General features: G+C 39.2%; 1 protein-coding gene across 1 annotated transcript in view; it reads left to right on the top strand.

Annotated features, from left to right (window-relative positions):
- The first annotated feature begins 231 nt into the window (after positions 1–231).
- Positions 232–26,832, top strand: part of LOC148453460 (uncharacterized) — a 47,895-nt gene continuing 21,294 nt past the window's right edge. The window contains exons 1-3 of the mRNA XM_088462106.1: positions 232–1,156; positions 8,362–8,447; positions 9,573–9,666. Coding sequence (XP_088318232.1) covers positions 232–1,156; positions 8,362–8,447; positions 9,573–9,666 — 1,105 coding nt within the window. The remainder of the gene's footprint in view (positions 1,157–8,361; positions 8,448–9,572; positions 9,667–26,832) is intronic.

Here is a 26,832-nt window from a genome sequence, read left to right as displayed (position 1 = left end):
GCTTATATTTAAATCACCCTTAGTACTCCTAATACTCTATTCCATTCTGCACTCTTTGTCTATGTCTGCAGGTTCTTTAAGCCTGCTGCCTGCTGCCCACCTTGGAAGTTATACAGTAACTGTTTGATGCTTTTCATCAGGGCTTCTTGGTCTTTCTTCCTATGGGATTAGAGCTTGTTTTTACCATACTGTTGACAGTTTTATAGTAGGTGTGAAGTTAAATGTTAAGAAATGGAAACTTGGAATGGAACAGAAGTCACAGAGTTCCGCCTCCTGGGATTTTATGAGCTGCCTCACATGCAGTTCTCTCTGTTCATTACCTTCCTTTTAATCTACCTTATGGCATTGTCTGGGAATGGAACTATCCTCATGGTCATTTATATGGAGCCAAGTTTACATACACCCATGTACTTCTTCCTGTGCAACTTATCTTTTCTTGATATCACTTTAATATCAACTGTTCTCCCTAATCTTCTACACATCTGTCTGACTGGGGACCAGAAAATTACCTACCTTGGCTGTGTCACACAAATGTTTTTCTTCGTCATGTGTGTAGTGTCAGAGTATTGTCTTCTGGCTGTCATGGCGTATGATCGATACGTGGCTATCTGCCATCCTCTGCGTTATTCATCTCTTATGAACATTAGGGTTTGTATCTGTCTGGCTTTGGTCTCATGGATCTGTGGGTTTCTAACCTCAACAACTGATTTATCATTGTTGGCCCAATACTCCTTCTGCAAGTCAAACATCATTAATCATTTATTTTGTGACCTTAAAGCCCTTGTCAAACTTTCTTGCAGTGGAACTGAAAGTATAGAGGCAGCTATACAAGTGCATGGGGCACTTTTTGGATTTACACTGCTAATATTTATTACAATTTCCTATATTTTCATTATCTCTTCTATCTTACGTATTCGCTCTAACAAGGGGAAACGCAAAGCCTTCTCCACTTGCTCCTCCCACATTACAGTGATCATTCTGTTTTTTGGAATTATTCTTGTGATGTATATGAGACCAAAGAAAGCCTATTCCATAGAACAGGACAAGGTCTTTTCAGTGCTGTACACATTTTGCATACCCATGCTGAATCCTGTGATATACAGTCTGAGGAATGATGATGTGAAACAGGCTTTAAGAAGATTGAGAAAAAGACTCTGTAGATGACAATGAAATATCACAGTCGATATAAATGAACCATTCGCTACTTCTGTCCTTATTGTCTTGTTTACAACAAATTAATTGTTTTCACATTCGGCATGTAATATTATTCTAAATGTTTTTGAATCTTCAGGTTGACATTGAATGCACACACGGATCACTGAAATAAACATGTAATAAATGAAAATATACAATAGTAACACACAGTAAGGACAATTTTCAATCACCCATTGCTCTCATGAGTAAGACATAAAGGAGACTGGAACAACAATTGTTTAGAGGAAAATTTAATATACTGTAGGTACAATTAATTAAATAATTAATTAATCAATAGTCCTAGGGGTAAATTTACTAAAGTGAGAGTTTTTAGAAGTGAATTTTAGAAGTGATGTTGCCCATAGCAACCAATCAGATTCTACTTAACATTTATCTAGCACTTTCTAGAAGATAATAGCTAGAATCTGATTGGTTGCTATGGGCAACATCACTTCTTAAACTCACTTCTAAAAACTCTCACTTTAGTAAATTTACCCTCTAAAGTAATAGAGGTTGGACTTTAAAGTGACATTTTTACCCTTTCAACCATGCTTAATGTCATGAGGACGCACAATCCCACAGGACGCACAATCCCACATATATTAGACACATGAGCCTATACATTATTGGGCTGTGATTGGCCATCAATAATAAAGTATCCAAGAGTTGTGGCGGTGAACACTTTAGTACTGGAGTCTTATCACTACCACTTTTACCACTAATTAATAGCAGTGAAATTTTACAATGCTGTTCGGTGTAAGTGTAGAGAGGGCCACTGGATTTCCTTCCAATAGGAAGATCAGGCCACAAATGCTGTCTGATGATGATATTAGTTCCTGCAACTTCTAATCTTTAAGTCTTCAGAGTTTGCTGAATACTGAATACTGGGCTGCCACATTGGGCCTCTACTAATGGATGGGCCTGTTATTTTTAATACATGTGTAAATGAATGTTCTCGCATTGTGATGGTGTCACACTGCAGGGCCGGGTTCCCAATTAGCAGCTGCTGTGACAGGATCTGGCAGTGGGGAGCATCTGTCAGGTCCCTCCTGTCCTGTAATGCTGCAGAGGGTGTTTGATATTTAGTTGCCGGCTCTCCTTTGCCCTTAGCAGCCTTAAAGGTTCTCGGCTGTCATTCTTTGGGCGGCCAGTGTCCTGTGTTTGGAGTGCCCTCTAGAGGTTGTGTATGTGAAACTTCAGCTTTTTTAAGACTTACGATTGGCTGCCTATAATGTTAGCTTGACACTTAAGTCAAACAGACCAGCCTCAAACAACAACCCCCTCTAAGAACCATACTGGTACCCAATTGTCAGGTCCCCTGCTTGTGCTCCAGCATTATTTCTGTTCTTGTCAGATTGGTTCCAGTATACCAACCCAGTTTATATCTTGGTTCTGTACCTTTGCATGTAACCCCTAACAAAAAAGAATTGTTATCCACCCAAGAACAAGTGGACCAGCCCTGTACATCTCCCCAAAACAGCTTAAATTATCCAAATATACTTAAATAAAATTTTCTGATTTAGAAGCACTCTAAAGGTTTACAATACTACAGTATTATAACTTGAGATGTGCGGTTCAGGTTTCTTGAAATACAAACACACCGAAACTTAGGGGTTCCGAGTTGACTGGGTCCCAGCTCGGGTCTGCTGTCAGTTCGGAACACCTCTCAGAATTCCAATCCCAGAATCCTGACCGCTGTTATCCCAAAGGTAAGTAGTGGGGCTAGAGGGAGGGTTAGCATTAGGCACTAGGAAGAGGGTTAGGTTTAGGGTGCGAGGAGGGGGAGGTTAGGTTTAGGGTATAGGGAGGGGTACATTAGGTTTAAGCAATAGGGGGGAGGTTTGGTTCAGGCACTGGGGGGGAGGGTTAAGGTAGTGTAATATGATCAGGGTAGGGATCCCTCTCCTGGGGTAGATGGACACCTCCTTACACACAGCAGCTAGGAAACAGCACTCCAGTCGTGGGTTTTCGTGCAAGCTGGTCGGCACCAGTTTTTATTGTGCAACACCAATAGACAAATAAACAAAACATAAAATAACTCCTAGCCCAGCTGGGCACTGACTAGACAGGTAATTTCCACTCTACAAGTGGCAAGGCCTACTGCCTCACCACAAACACAGCACTTTCAAAAGGTCACAGTGTCTCTGAACAAACCTCTGTGTCTGTTCTCCCCAGGGTGTGTGAGACACTGCATCAAAACTCTACACAGCTCTTATGAGCCACTTCCAGGTGTAATCATTAATTAGCCTCGTTTCAGGCTGAAAAGCCCAACACCTGAAGCGGCCCTGTGGATGGAGCCCTCCCTTCTCTCTCACACCCACACCCCCAGGACCCATTATCCAGCTTTTACCAAAAGCCGACACTCAAATCTGCCTGGTAAAACAGACTTTTCCTGAGGGTTTAATATACATATGACAGGAATCTGGGACACACATCATATACGCCATCCCTAACTTTTCCAGTGCTCCTATCACAGTAGGGAGAGGGGAGGGTCAGAATACCTACCAAAAGGTGTCGGTATCCTAACCCTGTTGGGATGCAGACATCAGGATTTTGACAGCTGGGATCCTGAGTGCCAGCATCCTGTACCCATTACCTTAGTAGAACTTACTTGATGCCTTTATAATAGAAATTTAAGTGCTTATATCACTGCTAATTTCAAGTGCTGCTATCATAAGTGTCTATTGCACCTCCCCGCCCTCAACCCCAACTAGTGCAGCTACACTATGTCACCTGTGACAACCTGCACACAGAGTCATGTACACTGCTGCTGCCACTGCCGCTGCACGCAGGGGCCAAGGTGGTAGGAGTAGTGGTGCCACTGTTGGATCCAGCTGCTGTACCCCAGGAGATTGCAGGGTCATTTTGGTTTCAGGCTGCTGTGGGTTCTGTCTTGACTAGTGGGTGTGTGGTGAGGGGCATGTCTGGACATTGTGATTGGGCTCTGGTCCCACCACATCACCCTCAGTGATAGCATCCACCCTCCCCACATTTGGCATCCCAAAGACTGTCTTTAGGATGCTGGGACATAAGGCCTGATTCGGACCCGCTCACTAGGCTGCGTTCGCATGTAGCCTGTCGAAGTTTGCAATCTGCGCATGCGTACGCATCGCAGTGTGTGTGCGCGAACCAGTCCATGTGATTGCGAAGTGATCACCCCTTGTGCATAGACGCCTTGCTAACTTGACTGACAGGACGAGGCATTTGTGGGTGGTGACAGGGGATGGTCGATGGAAACGGAGGAGTGGTGGTGTGAACACAGGCGTGTCTGAGCATCTTAACGCTGTTTCAAAGTCGTGCATAATTAAGACGCAGCATCATAATACATGTCACTTGGCTGATTTTTACACTGAAGCACTCGCAGTGCTTGTGGTAGGTTATGGTCTACCACAAGTGCTGCATATGCATCCAATGGTTTTCAATGTCACCGATTGTTGCATACACTTCCTGGATGTGATGTGTATTGTGAAGAGAAAGTGGGCATCTTAAGACAGGCTGGTGGGCATCTGCATACACACCGCAATTACATGCCAAGACATAGTAGGTGTGCTAATGCCTTGCTGTGCAATCGCAGGATTTGCATACTTTGGCAGCGTGCAAACACATATAGTGAGCGGGTCTGAATCGGGCCCTCAGACCCCAATTGCGGTATGATTCCGGGAAAACTGTGATGTATAGTGACCCTAAACCCAAGGTACTTAGTAATTTATTGTACAATTAATGGAAAAGTAGCAGAGCTCCTGAGGGAGGTCTGGCACTTGCATAGCCTTGTCTAGAGAAAGATCACAGTTTTCATTATGTTTGTGTCACTTGCAGAGTGGGAATTGATGTAGTATTTTCTTACCAACCTTTAATACATTTGTGGTCCTACCTCCAGAATTGTTCTCCCCACATGCCCCTTATGTGTCATTAGACCCATCACTAAGTCCCTTATTTTATTTTTCTATGCACCCCGTGGTTATCCTTCCATGCATCCCCATTTTGAAGTTCACCTTGGAAGAAGAATTAAATGCACTGATTGATCTGTCTGAGTGCAGAGTGGATAGACTTCTCAGTTATATGTCAGCCCACCCATTACAATAAGAAACATTCTCAGAGTCTCAGATACTATTTTTTTTATAAATAATGTTTCCCTTACCGAAATATTCACAGCCTTTAAGAAAGACACATGTGATGAAACGCATCAGAAAGATTCTATGGCTTATTAGAAGAAAAAACTGTATTTTAATCTCAGCGGTTGCTGATACTATTTATACTTATTCTTTGAACAAGCCATTTTGGACACCTGAGATCTTATGATCTGACTGGTGAGGATAAGCACTATTAACCAGCGCCGATAATAGGAAATGTGCTCTGATATCTCTGCAGCTCATGCCGATGGAGGCAGTCAAGATTTGGCAGAGGAGACAATACTATCATTGATCCAAAAATGTTAGATGTGTGTAATTGTCTGTCCCATCAATGGAGACTCCACTCCAACACCTCTACAACTTCTGCAGGTGGTGAAGATTTTACGCAAGCATTATTCTTGTAAATATTGAACAGTATGTCTCTATTTGGAAGGTGTTTCACTTCAAAATGATCGTAGACTGGGTGATGTTCAGCCTGGTGGCTTGCTACATGATATATCGGCAGTGGCATTGGGAGCACTCAGCCAGGTGTTTGTCATTAGCCCTGTTTACAAATAATAGACACCTGCATTGTACTCCTGCCTCCATAGGGACGACTACTACTCCTAGTAATTAGCAGTCGAGGAGATACAATTGGGATCTACAACCACTAGCTTGTTACATACCAACAGGATCATCAACATTCCATTATAGTAAGCTTCCAATGGCCCCATTTCGTATTACTGAAAGATAAGATGGTAACTATCCTGCTATAGTGAGTTACAGATGGGCCTAGCCAGTTTGTTGCTCCATATGCCATGCAGTGAGCCATGCATCTCACTCCACACAGTACGCCTTGAGTCACACCACACAGAATGTTTCATAATGGAACATAGCATAGCACTGGAAAAAAGTCATAACATGTAATGCAACATTTTGTCCACCAGGTGTCACTTTTCCTAAACTACACAGCGCATGCGTCTGATTTACAATGCATTTTCTGTATCACCGGCCGATGATTGACTGACAGAAGCTGTGATTCAGTACAGCATTTTCCTCATGGATTAAGGGCTGTAGAAGAATGTATAATAAAGTTTTAAATCATTACATTAAGTGAGTGTGTCTGTACTTTTTTATAAAAAATATTTCACATTTCCCGCTTCATTAAAAGTTGCACACACAACTTTTAATGAAGCGGGATAAATATTCACTAATGCTCCCCAACCATCATTTGCTTCTGTTCTATGCCGCCGAACTCAGGACCTCATTCACAGCCGCTCGTAAGCAGCCGCTCGTTCATTCCGAGCGATGTTCGCACATCTGCGCATGCGTATGGGTTGTAATACGCATGTGCGAACCAGTCAGTGTGGTCAAAAATCGCGTGCTCACAAAATAGCGAATGCCTGCTAATTTGAGTGACAGAGTGAGGCGTTTGTGGGTGGTAACAGGGGAAGGTGCTTGAAAACGGGGAGTGGAGATCAGAACGCAGGCGTTCCAAACAGTCAAAATGGGCGTTTTAAGGGTGTGCATAATTAACAAAGCAGCATCATCGACCACGTCAGTTGGGTGTCCTTTAGCCAGAACTGCTCGCATGATTGCGGTAGGAAAATACAACCACAAGAATAGCGAGCAGTTCATACGCCTTTCGATGTACTCGATTAATCTAATAAATAACGGAGATGACATATGATGCGAGCGGCCAGGGGGCGTTTTTTACAAAATCACGACCGCATGTTTTGTTAGCTCGTTCAGACATAGAGGCGTGAACAGACCGCAAAGAGCGAACGGTCAATTTAAATAGCCAGCCCCTTTTTCTGAATGAGCAAGCGCAAATAGTGTCCGGCTCTGAATCAGGCCCTCAATACATTGTCCACAACTTCATACCACCTGGCATGACTTGGTGGTGTGTGAGTTCTGTCATTTATACAGGTATCTGTGTTGACCAAAAAGATGCAAACCGAGCAAATGAAGTTCAGTATTGTTATCAAAGCCTACTAAACCCAATACATTAAGCAGAAGGTAGTAGCGCTTTGATGATGAAACTTCACAAACAATTGTTTAAAATTGCATAAACCATATAGGTCACTTTAATAAAATATATTGCACTAGAATCAATAAAAACAATTATAGCAAGCCAATGTATACACCTAGTATAGGACCACATCAGGACACTCCCTGTTCCTATAATACTGCTGGATACTTGGGTAAGTTTATGGGCAATACTGTCACTTGGATATTTGAGGTGGAATTGTCCATTACATTGTTACCGGATAATGGTATAGGCACTAAATCCAATACAATATTCAATTGTCCCATATATAATTACCAGATCCTCATACCGATAGGGGGAATACTCCTATTGACATACAGGGGAGTACCAAAAAGACGCACTCCCAGCATTGCATAAAGACCGAGCAATTAAAGTTCAGTATTGTAATAAAAGCCTACTATACTCAATACATTGTCCACAACTTCATACCACCTGGCATTTCTATGCTACTTTATGCCACTGTACTGTTGATGCACTGTGTGCTCAAGAAAGTGGTGTTCGGTGCTCCATACAGTACCCACATAGTGCCTTGCTAGTCGCACTATGGCGTATAGAGTCTCAGTACTGCGCATGGCCAGTGGAGCCAATCGGGAGTGACACAGTACATCAGCACTAGGCAGATGCACTGTGTGCTGTATACAAAAGGTGCGGCTTTCAACACGGCTGGCGTGTATAGGCTAGTAGTATGGGTGACCACAATGCAAGCATGAGCGTCCCGGGTTTGAGACCTGGTAAGGGATATTTTTTTTATTTTTAGAAATCTTCACTACAGGACTTGGTGGTGTATGAGTTCTGTCATTTATACAGGTATCTGTGTTGATCAAAAGACACACTCCCAGCATTGCATAAAGACCGAGCAATTGAAGTTCAGTATTGTTATCAAAGCCTACTAAACTCAATACATTGTCCACAACACAGATTCCTGTATAAATGACATAACTCACATGCCACCAAGTGATTTATTTTTAATCCTGTAGTGAAGATTTTTTTTTAAATTTCCTTTTTCAGGTCTTGAACCCAGGATAAGTACTGTGCAAGGCGCTCACCAAATCTCTAGCCCACACGCCAGCCGTATCAAGAAACGCACCTGTCGTGTATGTGATGTGACGTCTGCGAATTACAACAGGCAATGTGTACAATGTCAATAGCAGGTTCATCCGTGTGCGCTCCACCCACATTATGCTGTTTTTAATAAAAAAATGTGTCTTCCTTTCAAAATATTACACTAGTACATGTAAATACAGTACCTCGCCATTAGAGAATAATTCATCCAGTCTCATTGAAAGCTGTGCGTGCATCTCATTAATGTACAGTATCGGTTATACCATCATAAGAACACGGCAATTACACTGCTGTACAGTTATGTATGTGTACTGATTTGCATCCCGTTCTAAGAGCTTATGTGATATTAAAAAGATTGGTTGTGTGAACATGCAATGTGCAAATACACAGCATGAAGGTGATATCCATCCAATTTAACAGTATGGTATTCAGTTGTACAAATAAAATCAGTGGAGCACTCGCCAACCAGGGTTTAAGCGGTGCATTACATGCCATGGCTTATCTTTCATTGTAGAGAACCATGGTACGCCAAAGTACAGCCATCAGTGGAACTATTCTCCTCCTCCCCAGTCAACCTATTGTAAAGGCATTGTTTGATACATACAGAATATTGGAGAGTCTTGCACATAGTGGGTTGTTTTCAGTATTTTGCTTGCTTAATTCAAGAAAGATATGTAGAGAACCATGGTACGCCAAAGTACAGCCATCAAATAACGGTCCATGGCATGACACAGAGGCCTGAATGGCGCGCTTTGAGCAACAAAGTAGCTGGGCCCATCTGTACTTTGATCTATAGACATATTTCCCTTTTGGAATGATTAGAATCTGGGGAGATCCTCTCTATTAACCCCCTTAATGTACATTTGATACAGTTCTATAATCCTAATTTACGAAGTTTTTATGTGTTCATGTAATTGTTTATTTTATTAATAATAGAAAAGAACACTGATAGGCTTATGCTACAGTTGTATTAAATACCTCCTTCACCTGTAGTGCTTATAAACACAAAGCTTTTGCTTCAAAGCGGATTTCACATCTTTATTTTTCAGGCTGTATATCAATGGATTTAGAATTGGAACAGCAGCTGTGTTAAAAAGAGAAAACAATTTGTTGTACGCTAAACTATCTGTTGTAACTGGTCTCATATATTGTCCTAGGAGAGTAGTGTAGAGCAGAAGGACAACTGTGAGGTGGGAAGAACATGTGTAGAAGGCTTTGCGTCTACCAAAACTGGTACGAATTCTGAGTATGGTGAGAATGATAAAAATATAAGAAGTAATAGTTAAACAAAAGGGAAATAAAATCAAAACAACCATTCCTTCAGTATTGAACAACATCTTCAAAACAGATGTATCATTACAAGAATGATTTATGACAACTAAAAGGTCACAGAAGAAATGATTGACTATATTAGAATTGTAACAGTTATAACCTGTTACTAAGATAACATAAGGTATTGTTTCCACAAAGCCGAGTATCCAACAGACTGCGGCCAATAGAACGCACACTCTAAAGTTTATGATGACCGTATATCGTAAAGGGTTACAGATGGCTGCATAACGATCATAGCTCATAGCTGTTAGGAGCAATAGTTCATTATTAAGAAAACTTCCAAAGAAATAAATCTGTGCTATGCAGTTTCCATGTGAAATAACTCTATTTCCAGTTATACCTATGAGAAGAATGTTATGTAGAGTGACCGTGGATGAACAGATGTCAACGATGGACAGGTGCCCTAGGAAGAAATACATTGGAGTGTGGAGATGGCGATCCAGGCAGACTAGGAGAAGAATGGTCATGTTACCACCAAGAGTGATGAGGTAAATTAGCAGAACCAAAAGGAAGACTGGAACCTGTAGCTCTGGGACATCTGTGATCCCCTTAATGACAAAATAGGACACCATGGTCTGGTTTCCTTTTGCCATATATTATGAGTTTTTACAAGAATATCTGTGGGTTAATAGAAAACAAGTTAAAACAATTTTGATATATGATAAAAAAGGCTCTAATGGTGCTGTGAGTAAGATTGTCTATGTAAATTAAATATAATACTTAATAAAGCTGCAGCATCTATGAAAGTCTTTGTGTTGGGAACAAATCTCAAAAGGAAAAGAGAAAAAAATAGAGAGAATGTGCTATAGTAAAGTACATTAAAACTATAGTCAGGTATGGCATGAGAATGCAACCTCCACTGACCTCTCTCTGCCCCCTTCCAACAGGCTAAAATTCTACCATCCTGAAACCCACTCTCAATTTCCCCAGTTGATCCTAATGGAAAAGGAAACTGTCACACACTTTGCCAGGCTCTTAGAGATCAGTTTATGCTGTCTCTAAAGCCTAAGACCTCTCTGACTCTCCAGCCTTAGGCCCCCTGTCTCTTTCTAACTTCATGCCCTTTTTGCTCTCCAGCTTCATGACCACTTCCATGTGCTTCTCCATCTCCATGACCCCTGTGGCTCCATCTACAGAACCAACCTGTGTTTCGAGCCTCATGACCCACCCTGTGTCACCAGTCTTATGCTCCCTGTGTCTGTATAGCTGGCCCCATTCAAAATTGTTCACATCAGCCCCCGCTTACCTTCTGACTGACATTCTTCTGGCTCCAAAGCCTGCTCGCTCCTCCATATTATGGCTCCAGTGTATGGCCTGGCTCTTCCTTTCAGTTGTTTTGCCCCCCCCCCCAAAAAAAAACAGGACTTGGAGATGCTTAACTGCTGCAGACCCTGGTGTGGACTGTGCTCCATGCTGCAGCCAGCACCCTGAGTACTTGCTCTGGGCAGGCAATTACAGATATCACTGTGGTTGACATTTTGGCCACTCATGTTGTAGGTGGAACTTGAGCTTGAGTACCATTTAGCCTTGGTAATTGTACTGCTGGTGGTACAGTATGTGTAGAATCACTGTTCTACAGTATTTTTGTAATTTAAAGTAGAGATGTGCAGGTTTGGCTCTCAGAGAACCAACAACAACCAAATTTAGGGGTTCTGAGTCAAAATAAGTCCGAGTTCAGAATCACTTTGGAGTATCGAGTCAAACTGAGTCCCGGTTCATATCTTCCCGCATTTCGGAACTCAGATTTTAAAACTGAACTTGGGTTTTGGATTGCATATAAACAGGTCAAAATGACATAATTTTAGCTGTTTTTTAATATATATTTAAAAAAAACTACAGATTCAAAACCAAAACACGGGGGTCGGCGCACATCTCTAATTTAAAGAGACAGTAACCAACCAGCTGTCAACCTCAACCACTACTCTGTTTCTCTTTAACTGTGTTTACCAGAGTGCAATATACCCTAGACAATGAGGTGTATTTTTCAAGTTGCAATATATAAAAATCTGTGATTATTGTTGATTTTGCCAAAATAATTAAAAATGGCAAATTTATAAAAGGCAAAATCTAGCATATTGGGTAGATATAGTGGGAAAGTCCAATAACACACAACAATTAGCTAGTGAAAATTAGAGAATAAAAACAAATGCCAGTGTTCTACCAAGGAACACAGTAAAAAAAATGCACACATGAGCGTAGTCCATGTTACCTTTCCACTGAAGCTGCTTTCTATTCAGCTGGCATTGAATAGCAAAGAATGCAGCTGAAACACAGCTATGAATAGGGATAATAGATACCTAGTGATTGAAAAGACTTGTGTGAACTGTGATTTTTTTTCTCTGTAAACTGTATACATCAATAACTTATTTACATACTAGACATTGTGATTCAGATATCATGCAGTATACACACATAAAAGTCATACATAATGGGATGAATGGAAAAACCTCTGATTTAGAAAAACTGGTGAATTTCCAGTAAGTTTGATGATGTCGTATGTAATAAAGGCAAAGTCAATAGAAATTCACCTGATTACTCTCACCTGGATGCAAGTCACTGCCCCAATTTTTGGTATGTCAAAAATACAAGTGGTCAGATGGTTAGCGCACTTCTCCAATGGTTAGCGTATATATATATATATATTTATATATATCTCTCGTGTTTATGCATGTGTGATATATATATATATATATATATATATATATATATAAAAATCTTGCGTTTGCCACTGTAACCCTCACCCCTAACCCTCCCTTCCCGGTGCCTAACCCTAACCTCCCCCCTTAAAGCCAAACCCTTACCTCCCCCTCCCCGGTGCCTAACCCTCCCCCCTTAGTGCCTAACCCTCCCCCTAGTCCCTAACCCTAAACCTAACTCTCCCCCTAACCCCCGATGCTTACCTTCAGGATGCCAGCGTTCGGGATTCTGGAGCCAGGAATCCGGCTCCGGTATTGCGACCGTCGGCATCCCTCACGCCGGGATGCTGACTACATCCTGGCATGATGCCTCCTGCTGCCGTACCATAATAGTGCAACTGCAGCTGTTAACATGGTGGCAGCTGCGATTGCAATAGCGTTGTACCTTGAATCACCCCCCATGTGCCGTAATACTTTGCCACTACTTACTCAATCAAGGGCCAAGAAAATAATAAGTAGATGGGCCATAATTATTTAATTAATTTATTATTTGGGCAATAATGTTAAAAATAAGAACAGTTTAAATTATAAAGACAATAGTATTTTTATGTTAATAGTGGTCATATCAATGAATTAATAATGTACATGCATGCTGGCACTTCTAAGGGCACAAGTTTTCAATATACAGTAATTGTTGCTTCTATCATTAGTTAATTCATTTGGCTCCAATTAACATAAAATCTTATAGTCTTAGTAATTTCAAATGTTATTGATTTTAAATAATATTGCCTCCAATAATAAAAGCATTACATAATTATAAACCATCATTATTTTTATTATTTTGTGGAGCCCTTAATGTAGTATTGGTAATAAGTGACGATGTAATGCATATGTTTAAAGTGCTTCTTTATTATATTCTGCTTGGACAAATAGGTGAAAGTGCATGCACAGTAGTTTGAGCAATCTCTTTGGCCAGAGCTATTTTCTATTGTTTTCAGTCAGTTTCTGGTGAGTTTGTCCTTTCCTACTTACCTATCTAGAGATGTGCGGATCAGTTCTCCAGAAATCCAAATCCACCCGAATTTTGTGGATCCAGACAGATCCGAGTCACAGTTCTGATTTTCCCGCAGTTCGGAATTCGGATTTTAAATCTGAATTTCGAGTTTTGGATTGCAAAAATTTACATGATTTTAACTGTTTTTAAAAACTTTTTATCAATTTAAAAAAAAATCCAGATTGAAAACCAAAACTAAAACACTTGAGTGTTGTTTTGTAAAAGCAACTCACTAAGATGAATCCAGACCCGAAACCAAAACACTGGGGTTGGTGCCCATATCTACTCTACTAGATCGCTGTCGATTTTCATTCTAAGCGTGAACAATGTGTTCTATTGCAATTGAGTCTAATTGTGACTCCTACACTGCTACAAACACATTTGCGTCTGTTGCCATTGGTACATCTGCGACTTTATGCTTCCTCTGCTGTAAAGCCAAGTGTCTGAAAGTGCAAGGACTAAATGCCCAATATGAGCATCTATAGATGTTGAAACTATGCTTGGTTAATCTTTATACGTAACCATCGGTTGCATCATCAAAACTTTCACTAGCCCCTTATAGAGTATGGCCTCCAATGGGAGTGATTAAGCATCTGAGTTTGCAATCACTTCCGCAACATACTTGCAACCAAGGTTGGAATGGCCCACAGGGGTACAGGGGAAATCCCTGGTGGGCCCCACTGCCTGTGGGCCCACATCCCTCTTCTAGGTATCAGATTCCAGACCTCAAATTATAGAATTTTACTCTATTAGATGGTCAGTTACCTAGAGGAGCAGGACCACTGATCAACATGGAGGTTTGGTTACCTTCATTACAAACTATACTAAGATTTACCTAATGGTTAGCCAAGCAGCTGTGGTTGTTGGCCACACTCCCTCTAGTGAATGTCCACTTCGCTAAGCATGGGTTCCTACTACTGCATTCCCCCAGTAGGCCCTTCATGCCCAGTGTGACACTGCCTGCAACACTCTCATAACATGCCCATAAAGAGGTACATCTTCATGCATCTACAAAGCCACCTCTCAGTTACCACCCAGCAATACCCAGTATATTTCCAATTCACTTCATACACCATGCATCTTAATGCATGCACCAAACAAATGTTTAGGGATTTTCACAGCAGTAGCAGTAGCAAAAAATCACGCAACTCCGTAAGTATTGCCACTGCATGTGACTCAGATTCAGGATCTTGGCGTGGAAAGTCACCGGAAACTGGCTGCAATTTCTGGTGATTCTAAAATCTAAAAAGAAAAGAAAAGCAATGGAGAGATCCTACTTTAAAGGCATCATGCAGTGTTTGCTTTTTTGTAGAATTATTCCTATGTGAAAAAATATTTCCTAGTAAATTAATTGATTCACCCAAATATTTGGCCAAAATGTACCTACCATCTGCTATCCACCTGTGCAGTAATTCTCTCTATAGAGAACATAGCTTTTATAATCAGACAAATCAGGTATGGATCCATGCTCAGAAGGTCTCAAAGGACCAATTAATCTAACAGGTGCCTGTTCATTTTAATTAATGATTGCTGTTACCTTAATTAGTAGAATGATTGGCAGAATGTAGCTCATACACTGGAGACTGTGGTCTTCATTCAAAAATAGAGATGCACAAATTAAATTGTGTCTGCACACTTACTATTTGTTTCATCTTTTTTTTAATAAATACCTATCTTAAAATTTGTGCAACACAAAATCAAGAGCAATTAATAAACCATTTCCACTAAAGCTGGGAGACAAGACCCATTCTGCTCAGTACAGGGCTGTATCATCTCTGAGGGGGGCAACCAGCTCTGTTTTATTGATTATGGGAGTTATTCAGCAGAGGATGCATATGTGTGCCTGCACGCAGATTCCCAATAATCAGGAGACAGTTTGCTGCTATTTGTGGATGAGGAGAGGGCGTCGATGGCCACCGTTTCCAAAAACAGAGGCGTGTCACCACTGGGGGGGAGGGAAGAGGCCAGGATCTCCATTGGCAGACAGAGATTTCCTGTCCTCTTTGTTGCATCTGCAGCAGCCAGCTTTCGTGACCAAAGGGTAAAGCTGCATTACCCATTGCATTACATATACTAAAAATCAGGTTTGCCATCTATAATAACTGCTGAAGATCGCTGTCAAATTGCTGTTTAAAAATCCAGTTTTTACTAACCATTGGATTTGAGTGTTAATAGTAGTCCATCGTATATTTTCAGTCTAAAACCCAATCAGTTATACCCCTTACCTCAGCTGGATTCCGTCATCCATCTGTTGCAGATTTGAAGCACTGCACAGATCATTATGATTTGTGCAGACCTTGTTTTGTGTAAAATTATATATATATTTTTTAAATGAATGGGGATACCCTCCAAAAACAAATCAACCACGGACCTCTCAGCCTGGGCTGGTATAAAATAGGGGGGATAATGCTATAGCAGGCATACACACAGCATGGGATCCCCTTACCATAACGTTAACCAGTCCCAGATTGGTCAGCCCAGGGCTGGATCCACAAGTCCTAATGTGTCCTAATGTGTATCTCAGCTACACAAATTTTAAGTATATTTGTATCTTTCAAATTTGCAAATAATCATTCTCGTTTGATCTATTTCTACCCAGGTTTCCTTCCAGCCATCTTCTATCAAGGACAAAGACCAGGGGACAACCAAAATGTTCAGTAATTCCTGAAAATGTAATTATTTTAGGTTCTATATTTTTAATAATTATATTTAAATTACATTTTTATTGAAGAGGTGTAGGAAACAGAAAGAATAATAAAGGGTAAGGTAAACAGATTCTGGTACATACTGTATATAGCTAATCATCAGCATCAATAGTAAACAGGCAAGTTGTTCAATGATAAGTATTTTATCAGTTTTACTAGAGAGTGACTACTTATAGCAAGATTCAGAGTAGAGTAGAGAAGAAGAATGAGGAAATGGAGAAAAAAAACTAAGTATCAGGATAAAGGAACCTCAAGACCACAGGGAGTCTACATAAATAACGAAAAGGGCTTATTATGTTTCAAAGTGGTCAAACTATGACTCCAATCATCCAGGAAACTGTACGGGTGATCGCAAATGATATTGGTGATATGTTCCAACTTGCACACCACCCACTGAATTCCCTGTTGATAATTTGTGAGAGGTTAAGTGGGTTATAGTTTTTCCAGTGGGCAACCATTAAACACTGGGCAATAGTGAGAATATGGTTAATAAGCATCCAATTGGTCTTAGGGGTGCCAGCTATGGGCCATGTGGGAGGTGAAAGAAAAAGTTGGAAGTAATGAACACCTGGCCAAAATATTGTGATCCTGGGGCAGGACTACAAAATGTGAGACAAAGTTCAATGAAAGCTGCCTTTTTGCCAACACAGATTTGAAGGGAAAGATAGCATGAGGTCTCGAGGGTATCATATATCAGTGAAAAAAAAGATACAAATTTTCTTTGTGTACAGATCAAAGATCTAGCAGCCCCTTTGCCAACATTCAGGGCAGAGGCATGTCCTTCCCCTAGTAAACATTGTAATGAAGTTTGACCAATTAATGGTATGTCTGGAGTAAGGAATTTAGCCCCGAAATGAGACCCTTGGAGGCAGAATACCTCAAGGGAAGTGGGGTTGCTTGGTTATTTGTTTTAATTTTACTGTTATAGAGGTGATGAATTTGAAAATATAGATAGAACCCACTGGGGTGCAGTTTAAAATAGTCACATAGTGCTGAGAATTTTGTGGAGGATCAATGGGGCATAATATCAGGGAAAGACTTAATATGTGAGTGAGTCTAGTTAGAGGTCCATCCTGGGGTGAATGCTTTAATAAAACAGCAAGGGGACCATTCCGTCTGGGTTGTCTACTAGTTTGTATGTAAAATACAATAATTCCAAATAAACAGTTTCAAGTGGATTGTGTGGGGGAGAGGTACTGTACTAGAGGGGTTCATTCAAAATAGGGAGTAGGGTGAGAACATACCTATGAGGGATGCCTTTACTTTCTCTCATATCCAAGTATGGATATTAGAAGGTGGCAAAATGGCTTGCATTAGGTGAGTGGCAAGATAGTACTTTTAGAGTAATACATTATATTCAGACTGATCCTGGGCACTCTATTAAAGCAAATAAATTGGGATATTTGTGCCAGTAACTCAGAGGAGGGGACTCTCACTGGAAGGGTTTAAAACAAATAAAGTAGTATGGGTAAGAATTTTATATTTACCAATGACTGTAACTCTACCCAACCAAAAGATATAGAGCTGGTTCCAAGTCCATAGATCATTCTTCAAAAAATCAAATAGGTGGGAAATGTTAGCTAAGTATTGGTCATCATAATATTTCGTCATGTGGATTTTTCAGGGGTACCACTTCAATTTGCAGTAATCTGTCAATGTTGCTAGTCTATGTGTCACAGATTTGGTGCTAAAGCTTCAGTCTTCCCGAGGTTAATTTTGAAGTGTGAATGGTGGCTGAAGATTTCTGTTTCACTCCAGGAAAAAGGGAGGCATATGTATGGCTTAGATATTTTGAGGAGGACATCATCTCCATAATCCAGGATTACCAGTGTGGTTATTACCAAAACCAATATGTTAGGTAAAAGGTTAACAAATTACTGTATCTAAAATAGATATGAGTGGTTCTGTTTTGGCTTGGATCTTCCAGATAAATTCAGATCTCAGAATGAGGCAAAACGTCACCTTTCAAGGACAAGGACGACATTTTGTCCATGAAAGATGATGTTTTGCATTTTTCTCGGATCCAAATTTAGCAGATCTGAGCCAAAACTTAACCGCTTAGCTCTAATTCAAAGAGCAAAATTGGCCTGTAGCAAGAACACTGGTTGGGATCTTTACCAGCTTTCACAATGGCCACTATATTCACTCTGGTGGCGGTCCCATTAAACTTCCTGCCCTTGAGGATAGAATAAAAAGATACAGCAACAATGGGAGCAGGCATAGGGTTAGCTTTTTATAATAGGAGGTTATGAAACTGAACTTGGGATAGCATTGTTCTTGAGCAATTCTATTGTTTGGAGGAGTTCCTCTGCAGATATCTTTGCCTTCAGGTAGTTAGGAGGAATTCCTCTGCAGAGATCTCTGCATTCAGGGAGGATAATTTAGATACTAAATGGAGTGGGGGATGAAAGTCAGCTAAACATTCTTTGATTCCAAACTCCAGATCTTCAGACCAGGAATCCAAACTGCACAGGTTATATACTTTATAGTAAAATGTCCTATCTGCAATTTTCTACATTTTGAAAAATGGGTGGTTAGGTAAGTCCTTTGTTGATTATTGACAGTATCATATTTTAAATTCCCTTGGATCTAAATTGACTTGTCAGGATATAATCTGTCTTGCCTCTCTAATTTTTGATGGAGCCAGTGAAGTTTATTACAGTAGTAATTTTGTCAGAAAGTATCTTTTTGAGTTGGCCTATGATTGCTATAGAGGATTCAAGTGATGCTATGTTGTTTTTGATGGCCTTTTCCTTGGCAGACACCATACTGATAAGTACATGCAAATGGTCACATTGTGCACCTCCTAAATTGTTACATGAGGAATCCTCAGGATGGAGTTTAATTCTCTGCATTGGAGATTTTAGCTATGTGCTCTTTCTTAAGAAGGAGACCATCATGAAGATACCAATGATACTGAGGTGGAAAAATAGCAGGCATATAAAGTAGGAGAGTCACTGCTGAGTGGTCAGTCTAGGACACTGGAGATATTTCTGAGGAACAGAGCAATAGTGTGGAGAAGTGGTCAATCAAAACTAGGTCTATGTGATAGTCTATATTATGTAGGACAGAGCAGTGCGCAAAGTCCTTGTGATTGGGTTAAGGACAGGCTGACCATCATAGAGATTATACAATTCAAAGAGGAATGAGAATTTATTAGTTTTTCTGATGCTTCTGCAAGCAAAAGGGAATGGGGAAGACTGATCAAAAGTAGCATAGAATGATTTAGGAATACATGAGAAGCCTGAATGTAAATGAGTAAGATGAGTCTCCTGCAGTATGATTTTGTGGGCTTGTGAGTCATTTGGAATTAATTTTATACAGCTTTGTACTCATTCTTATGGTCATGTAGACCTTTTGGCTAAACATTGAATAGGCTTTGTGTTTGTTGCCTATATATCCAGATTTATATGGTTCCATTTGCATGGTTAGTATTTAATTGACAAATGTTTCCCAAAGGGTTGTTTATATCGTGCTCCTTCTTTGAGTGCTTTAGCATTTTTTTCGCATTGGTGCATGATGGCAGAAACAGGGAGTTCTGAGTGGTTCACTACCTCAATGATCTCCTCTGTATTGAGCCAGCAGGCTCTCCTTCTGTGTGAAATTGCTTTTTCCAGTGCAGGTATTTTATTCAGTTCTGGGAGTTCCAATAGTGCAGGAAATACCTGAGGGATCAGTTATGTATTTTTGTCTTGGGTATTAAAAGAGACACCATGGCTGTTTGTTGTAATTTAACAAGTGATAATGTACAGAAATTAGTTTCTGCGATTGAGGTAGTCCTGGAACCTAGAAAGATGATTATGTGGTAGTTGCAGGCTTTGTTGGGCATGTTTACTTTTGCTTGTAGGGTTATACTTGCCTGTTTGCAGATGTGACTTGCATATTTGGTCCATTTTTCATTCCATTTTCAATGGCACACTTCTCTGGCCAGCTCCCATGCAGGCTAATGCTGATTTATAGGCTGTTCACTGATGCTGCTGGTTTCTCTAGTTTTGGTGCAAGCCTTGATGGATCATGGTGCACTGAGCCATGGCTGGAGGAATGGATTAGAGAGGGTTTGACCAGAAACTTGCTCCTTCATTGTGGCATTCAAACTCTTGGGGGAGCATTTACATGACCCCATCATAGTTATCTTGTGTGACAACCTGGGGGTTGTTCAAGCCATTAATTGCCAAAGTGCCTCTTCATTGCCAGTGGTGTGACTGATTGATAGGCTGGTTTTGAAATTGCTTGGTCTGGGATATTACTTTTCAGGCTAAACATGTTCCAGGGGTGGAAAATTAAATTGCTGATGCTCTTTCAAGGTTTAACTGGGTTAAATTTAGAGAGCTAGCACCTGCTGCTACCCTTGATGGTGATGTGTGTCCTCATGTGTTTGATAGTTAATCCATCCAGTTTGGAGTAATTAGTGAGGTGCTTAGTAGTCCCTGGGACTCTCCACTCCTTCGAGATTGCATGGTCGGAATATGAACAGTACTGTGTCTCTTCTGTGGACAGAAGTAAGAGTGAGGTCAATAAAGCGCTCTCATAACTGGAACTGCTGTTCCATGATGTTTTGGTCTGGAATTACGATTTATTATGTAAGCTTAAGAAATCGAAAACTGATCAAACTGGTGGATTTTATTTACAGGATGCAGGATCTGCCTGGTATCTATAATACACATTTATTAATGCATTCCCAAGCTGCTGGTGCCTGGTTGATCTATGCGAATGGGGCTTCACTGGGGCAAGTGCCAGTTTGGTCATGTTTAGATTGAAGTGTTCCATTATTTTTATGGGACTTTATCCCGATGAATACGGTACCGATTTGTTCTGGATTGGAGCATCCACTTCCACTGCTGCAGCAGTGCTGTCCACTTCCGAGATCCAAGCTTTGGGTGTTGAAAGTTAGCTTTTCTGTTCTATATACAGGCTGGAAAAGTAATTGTTCATCCTGTTACAGCATATGTTAGAGGTACTAGACTACTTGCTGTATTTTGCAGTGGTCTGTGAGGGAATTGTTTTTCATACACTAAAGGCATCAAGTAATTTAGTTTAAATATATGATATAGAAAAGATTCTGCAGGTTTTTTTCCCCCTGGTCTGCTTATTATGTCTTACTAACCAGTTTTTGTGTTGCTATTGTTGTTATTGTTTTGGCAGTGATATGTTAGGACTATACTTGTTTTTGCGTTTACTTACTTTGATGGTTACAATTAATGTTTTTTTCTTTTACTTTTCTTTAAATGGTGTATTTTGATGTTAAGCCCATATGGATTATTTGGCATTCTTTTGTTTATTGGGCGACAATGTTGGACTTGGCTTTTTATTAATTTCAGGTTCCTTTAGCCATGGATATGCATTGGCTTGGGTATCATGGGATGTTGTGGGTGGATTTAAAAAGGCAGTTGCTTGAGATGGTTAGGCGTTTTGGTGCTCCAATATTTGTGATCAATTACCTGGGTGGTAATGACTTAGGTCAGTGTACTGCACATCTTTGGATCTCCGTTGGTACATTGTGTATGAGTTGACCTGTTGCAAAGCCATTTTGTAAATTTGGATGGTTTGCCATCATACCATGCTGTCAGAGGTGAGCTTTTGAAGCTAGGTGCAGTTATGGATGAGACTCGGTAGAAGGTCAACTCCACTGTTGCTCATTTTAGGTATAGTTGAACACCATCTAATTAGATTTAGAGATGAACATTTATTTCAGCCTCATAGAGTTCACATAATGGCTGAGAGTCTTTTCTTGTTCATTGAAGATTTATTTTGTGGCATCAGGAAGTTGGTTTCATTGTTCTACTTTTCATTTAGCATATAGTGGGGGTCCTGCTATTTTTAATACTTTTCTGTGGTGGTAATCTGTGTGATGAAGATCATTTATAGGGAGTTTAGTGAAGTGCAAGCCAGAGTTACCAGGAATCAAGGAATTTACTATACAGGTTTTACAGTGACAACATTGGAATTCTATTTGGTACCAGATTACTAAGAGGATTGGAGTGTGACTTTCATTTTACTTCTAATACTATGTGCAATTGGGGGTCTCTATATTACTCTGCTTTTGTTCCATTGGAAAATTAATCCCAAATGCCTAGGAAAAAATCATTATGGATTTACATATTCATTTCTGTCTTGGACTAAAACTCATTTGGAATATTCACTATCAGTTACAACTTCAGAAGTGTATGTTAAGCCACAGTGAGAGGAATTAATTTCCAATAGCACAATTCATCTAAGATATGCTTGAAATTTTAAATTGCATTGATCTTCTGCTATAATTGCCAAAGTCGGTGAAGCACCAAATTGTCCCATTGGGCATATCATGGACATTGCAACGTAGCTGCACCAGAGAACTTCTCACAAGCTGTGCTTCTTATTTGATCTGAGGATAGATGTATGTGGGCACATCTGTACCTCCCTTTACAGTCATTTCATGATTGCCTCTCTTCAGGCGTGAGTTGTTGGTAATTGCCATACAAAAGAGACAAAGTAGAAAGTCCCTCTAGTATAATAGATTAAAACAACATTAAATAAAGACCATTTATTCACAATTTCATTCACATTCTAAGTGTTTCACAATAAAACATGTAAAACATCTAAAATGAACGCTGCTGAATCAACTCTCCTAACTGATATTAAGATAGTAACAGATCTATAGACATCAAGCTCCTTAGATGTATGTAATCAAAGGTCCAGATAAAAGATCTTTCTTTGACAATAATTCCACCAATATGTATCAACTACAATGTCTTTTTCAATACAGACTTAGAGAACCTTATCTTTCAAATAGGTACATTAATTGATCGTTGTCCTTTGTTAATAAGACACATGTGGCTGTAGTCTTGACTGACTGACTCATCAACGCCCAGCTCAAACCCCTGGACCAACAAACATCAAAATTGGGGAGTTTATACCTTCTATGATGTAAGTGCCCACTAAGAAGGATTTAAAAAAAAATTTGACTCCTAAGTGGGTGAAAAGGGATAAAATGTTTCCTCCCCCTGTGCAATGTCCTAAATGACTGTCTCATCTTGGCTGCAGCACAGTTCAATTTTCAAACACCAACTGTCATCCCAAGTGCTGGCAATTATCACTGGCAGTTTGTATGGCTCCTCTATTTGAAAAGTGAGGGAAGGGAATATGTTACTACACAGGTGAGGGTGAGGAATGAAAAATCTGTTACTACGGACTGAGGGAAGGGAATGTGTTACAACATGTGAGAGGGAGGGGAAGAGGTGAGGGAGAGGAATGTTTTACTACAAGGGGTAGCTGGGGTAATGTGTTCCTTCAAAGGTGAGAGCAGGGAATAAGTTACTACAGGTGTGAGTGAGGGTAATGTGTTACTACAGCTGTGAGGGAGGGATTGTATTTCTACACAGGTGGGGGAGGGGAATGTCGAAAGTGTTAAAACATGGACAAGGGAGGGAGATGTGTTACTACAAAGGGGAGTGAGGATAATGTGTTACTACAGAGGTGGAGGAGTGGAATATGTTAATACACAGGTGCGGGAGGGTAATGTCTTACTATAGCAGTGAGGGTTGGGAAGTATTATTATAGAGATGAAGGATTATTGTGTTACTGGAGTGGTGAGATGGAAATGGAAACAGTAAATATCTAAGGTCTACCGAGGTAAAATTGGGTACATCAGCTAGTCTAACATATAGTATATAAATGCTAATTTGTAACACATATATATGGGATCATTTAATTTAATTGTTAGAGCAATTACCTGGTTAAAACATGTGATTAGAAAAAATGCTTAAAATAGCAAAAAGCACTTAAATCAGATAAGGACAATAAAGTGTTAGATATAACCAAGGTACAATTTTTTTTAACAAATTTGCATTTTAAAATAGTGTAGAATATAAAATGTTTAAGTGAAAAAAAGAAAACGTGTACGTACAGTAAGATGTATAGACTGAGATTCAAAATGTTGAGACTGTATTAAAGAAAACATTATTAATGTCCTTAATCACAAGGGAATGCAAATGACTAAATATAACAAAGGCAATAATCCCATTACCAGGTTAGCATTGCCTATCATTCACTAAAGCCAATCCAGCTAGTTTAGGTGAAAGAGATATGGTATATAGCAGAGGTAAATATATTTACTAATATCAGAAACAGAAAACTAATTTTACATAAAAGTTTTTGTTGGAATAGTTTACTTTTTTGGAGTTGATATATATGGGTATCTCTTATCTTAAATGCTATTGTATGTTAAACCCAAATGGGTTGATTCAATTAGCTGCAAGTCCCATGCAGCATGAATCATTGCAGCTTTATGCTGCACTTACGATACCTCCAAACTGGCATATCTTGAAGTGGACCTGGGGCATATTTCTGTTCCTCTTTATTTGTATGTAAAAAAATTACAAAATCAACTCAGTACCTTTCAGAAAAAAAATATTTACCCTTTGTCAGAAAGAGTATTACTGCTTCAAAGTGTTTTATTATGCACAAACATTGTATAAAATTAACTGACATCCACAGTTATTAAAATGAACGTTTCTTTCTATTTGATTATTTTAAGTTTTCTTAGCACTTCCATAGTGTTTTTCAAGTAAGGATTCAGTACAGTCTCTAGGTGTGTCTAGGAAGTGTTAGTTTATGAAATTAGATCATTTGCAAGTACAGGTGGAGTCTCCCATATCCAAAATGCTTGGGACCAGCGGCATTTTGGATAACGGAATATTCCGTATTTTGGAATATTTGCATATCATAATGAAATACCTTGGGAATGGGGCCCCAATATACACAAATAATGTATTTATGTGTTGTATACACCTTATACACACAGTCTGCAGGTAATTTTTTACAATATTTTCAATAATTTTGTGGCTCAAACAAAGTTTGTGTACAGAAATTAAATTAATTTATGTTTCATATACACCTTATACACACAGCCTGAAGGTAACTTTAAACAATATGTTTAATAATTTGTGCCTTAGACAAAGTTTGTGTACTTTGAACCATTAAAAATCAAAGGTTCGTTATCTCAGTCATGCCAAAATTATTCCGTATTTCGGAATATTCCACATTTCGGAATATTTGGATATGGGAGACTCAACCTGTACTGTAAAGATTCTGTACCAGTCACAACTGATCTACCTACTCACTGATTTTAACTTTTATAAGTTTTTGGTAATATATATATATATATATATATATATATATATATATATATATATATATATATATAGCACTGGTATGACTAGGTAAGATTTTATTACACAATATTTTTCTTTATTAGAGATAGCAATACTTTTTTATGTGTTCATCAAACGAAGTTAAAGCTTGTTTAACTTTTGTTTAATGTATTACTTTTTAATCTCTCATACCATAATTTATGCTTATATCTTTCAGTTGCCTTCTAATCTCCTTGTCATTTTCTACAACTAATCAACATCCTATTGTTAGGTTACAGGTCTGGATACAGGTCTATTTAGAATAGTATTTTATATTTTCTTTGACAATTTACTCAAAGGTTTTCCCTAGACATCCTTTGTTTTGTGTGGCATTGCAAATTTATATATTTTTGATAATGCCTAGAGATATTTTACTTAGATTTGTTTTTATATCTATAAATGTGTTGAAGGCATCCATTTTATTTGAAGGTGTGAATTACAGCCAATTGTTTAATACATATTCCTCATCTTGGGTTATGTGATATTGTACTTTTTAAATTATTATATTTAAAATTATATATTTTAGTATCCTCTGTGATTAATTTTTTGTTTTCCTCTAATTTATATTAAAAAATTTTCTGATCTATTTTGTACTCCCTTCTCTCTATTTTCAGTTCTTATTTATATTACCTAATAGAGAGTAAAATATACCCATAATGTATTTTTCATTATTTTTATCCCAGTCTCTTTTTCTACCTCTATGATTAAGATCAGTGGTTCTCAAACTTGGTCAGCAGGTGCACAGGTGTCTTCATTACTCACTGACACATTTTAAAAGATCCACAGGTGGAGCTAAATATTTCACTTGTGATTCTGTAGCGAGACATAGAAAAAATGCACTGTTTGGGGTCCTGAGTACAGAGTTTGAGAACCTGTGATGTAGATATTTATGATTTTTTTTTGTCCAACAGTAACTGGTAAAATTTTTCTCCTATACTGGGAGTCAAAGTTTGCAAACTATATGCTAAATAAATGGGTGTAAACTGAACTTGAGCATGCACTCTTAATCTTTGGCTTCCTTGAGAAGATAGTGTCACATGTAAAGTAATGATTTTGCTACCAATGCAAAAAGAAGAGTGTTTATTTTTGGTCACACTTAAGTTACATTTCTATTAAAAACCTCCTTCACCTGTAGTGCTTATAAACACAAAGTTTTTTCTTAAAAGCTGATTTCACATCTTTATTTTTCAGGCTGTATATCATTGGATTTAGAATTGGAACAGCGGCTGTGTTAAAAAGAGAAAACAATTTGTTGTACTCTAAACTATCTGTTGTAACTGGTCTCATATATTGTCCAAGGAGAGTAGTGTAGAGCAGGAGGACAACTGTGAGGTGGGAAGAACATGTGTAGAAGGCTTTGCGTCTACCAATACTGGTACGAATACTAAGTATTGTGACAATTATAAAAATATAAGAAATTATGGTTAAACATAGAGGGCCGAGGGTCAAAACAACTATTCCTTCAGCAATAAATAAAATCTCCAAAACAGATGTATCACTGCAAGAAACTTTTATGACTGCTA

This window comes from Taudactylus pleione, unplaced genomic scaffold (assembly GCF_031769625.1).
Source record: "Taudactylus pleione unplaced genomic scaffold, aTauple2 ptg001150l, whole genome shotgun sequence".
NCBI lineage: Eukaryota > Metazoa > Chordata > Amphibia > Anura > Myobatrachidae > Taudactylus > Taudactylus pleione.
The sequence above is the reverse complement of the archived record's forward strand: the minus strand, read 5'-3'. Positions and strand labels throughout refer to the sequence as shown.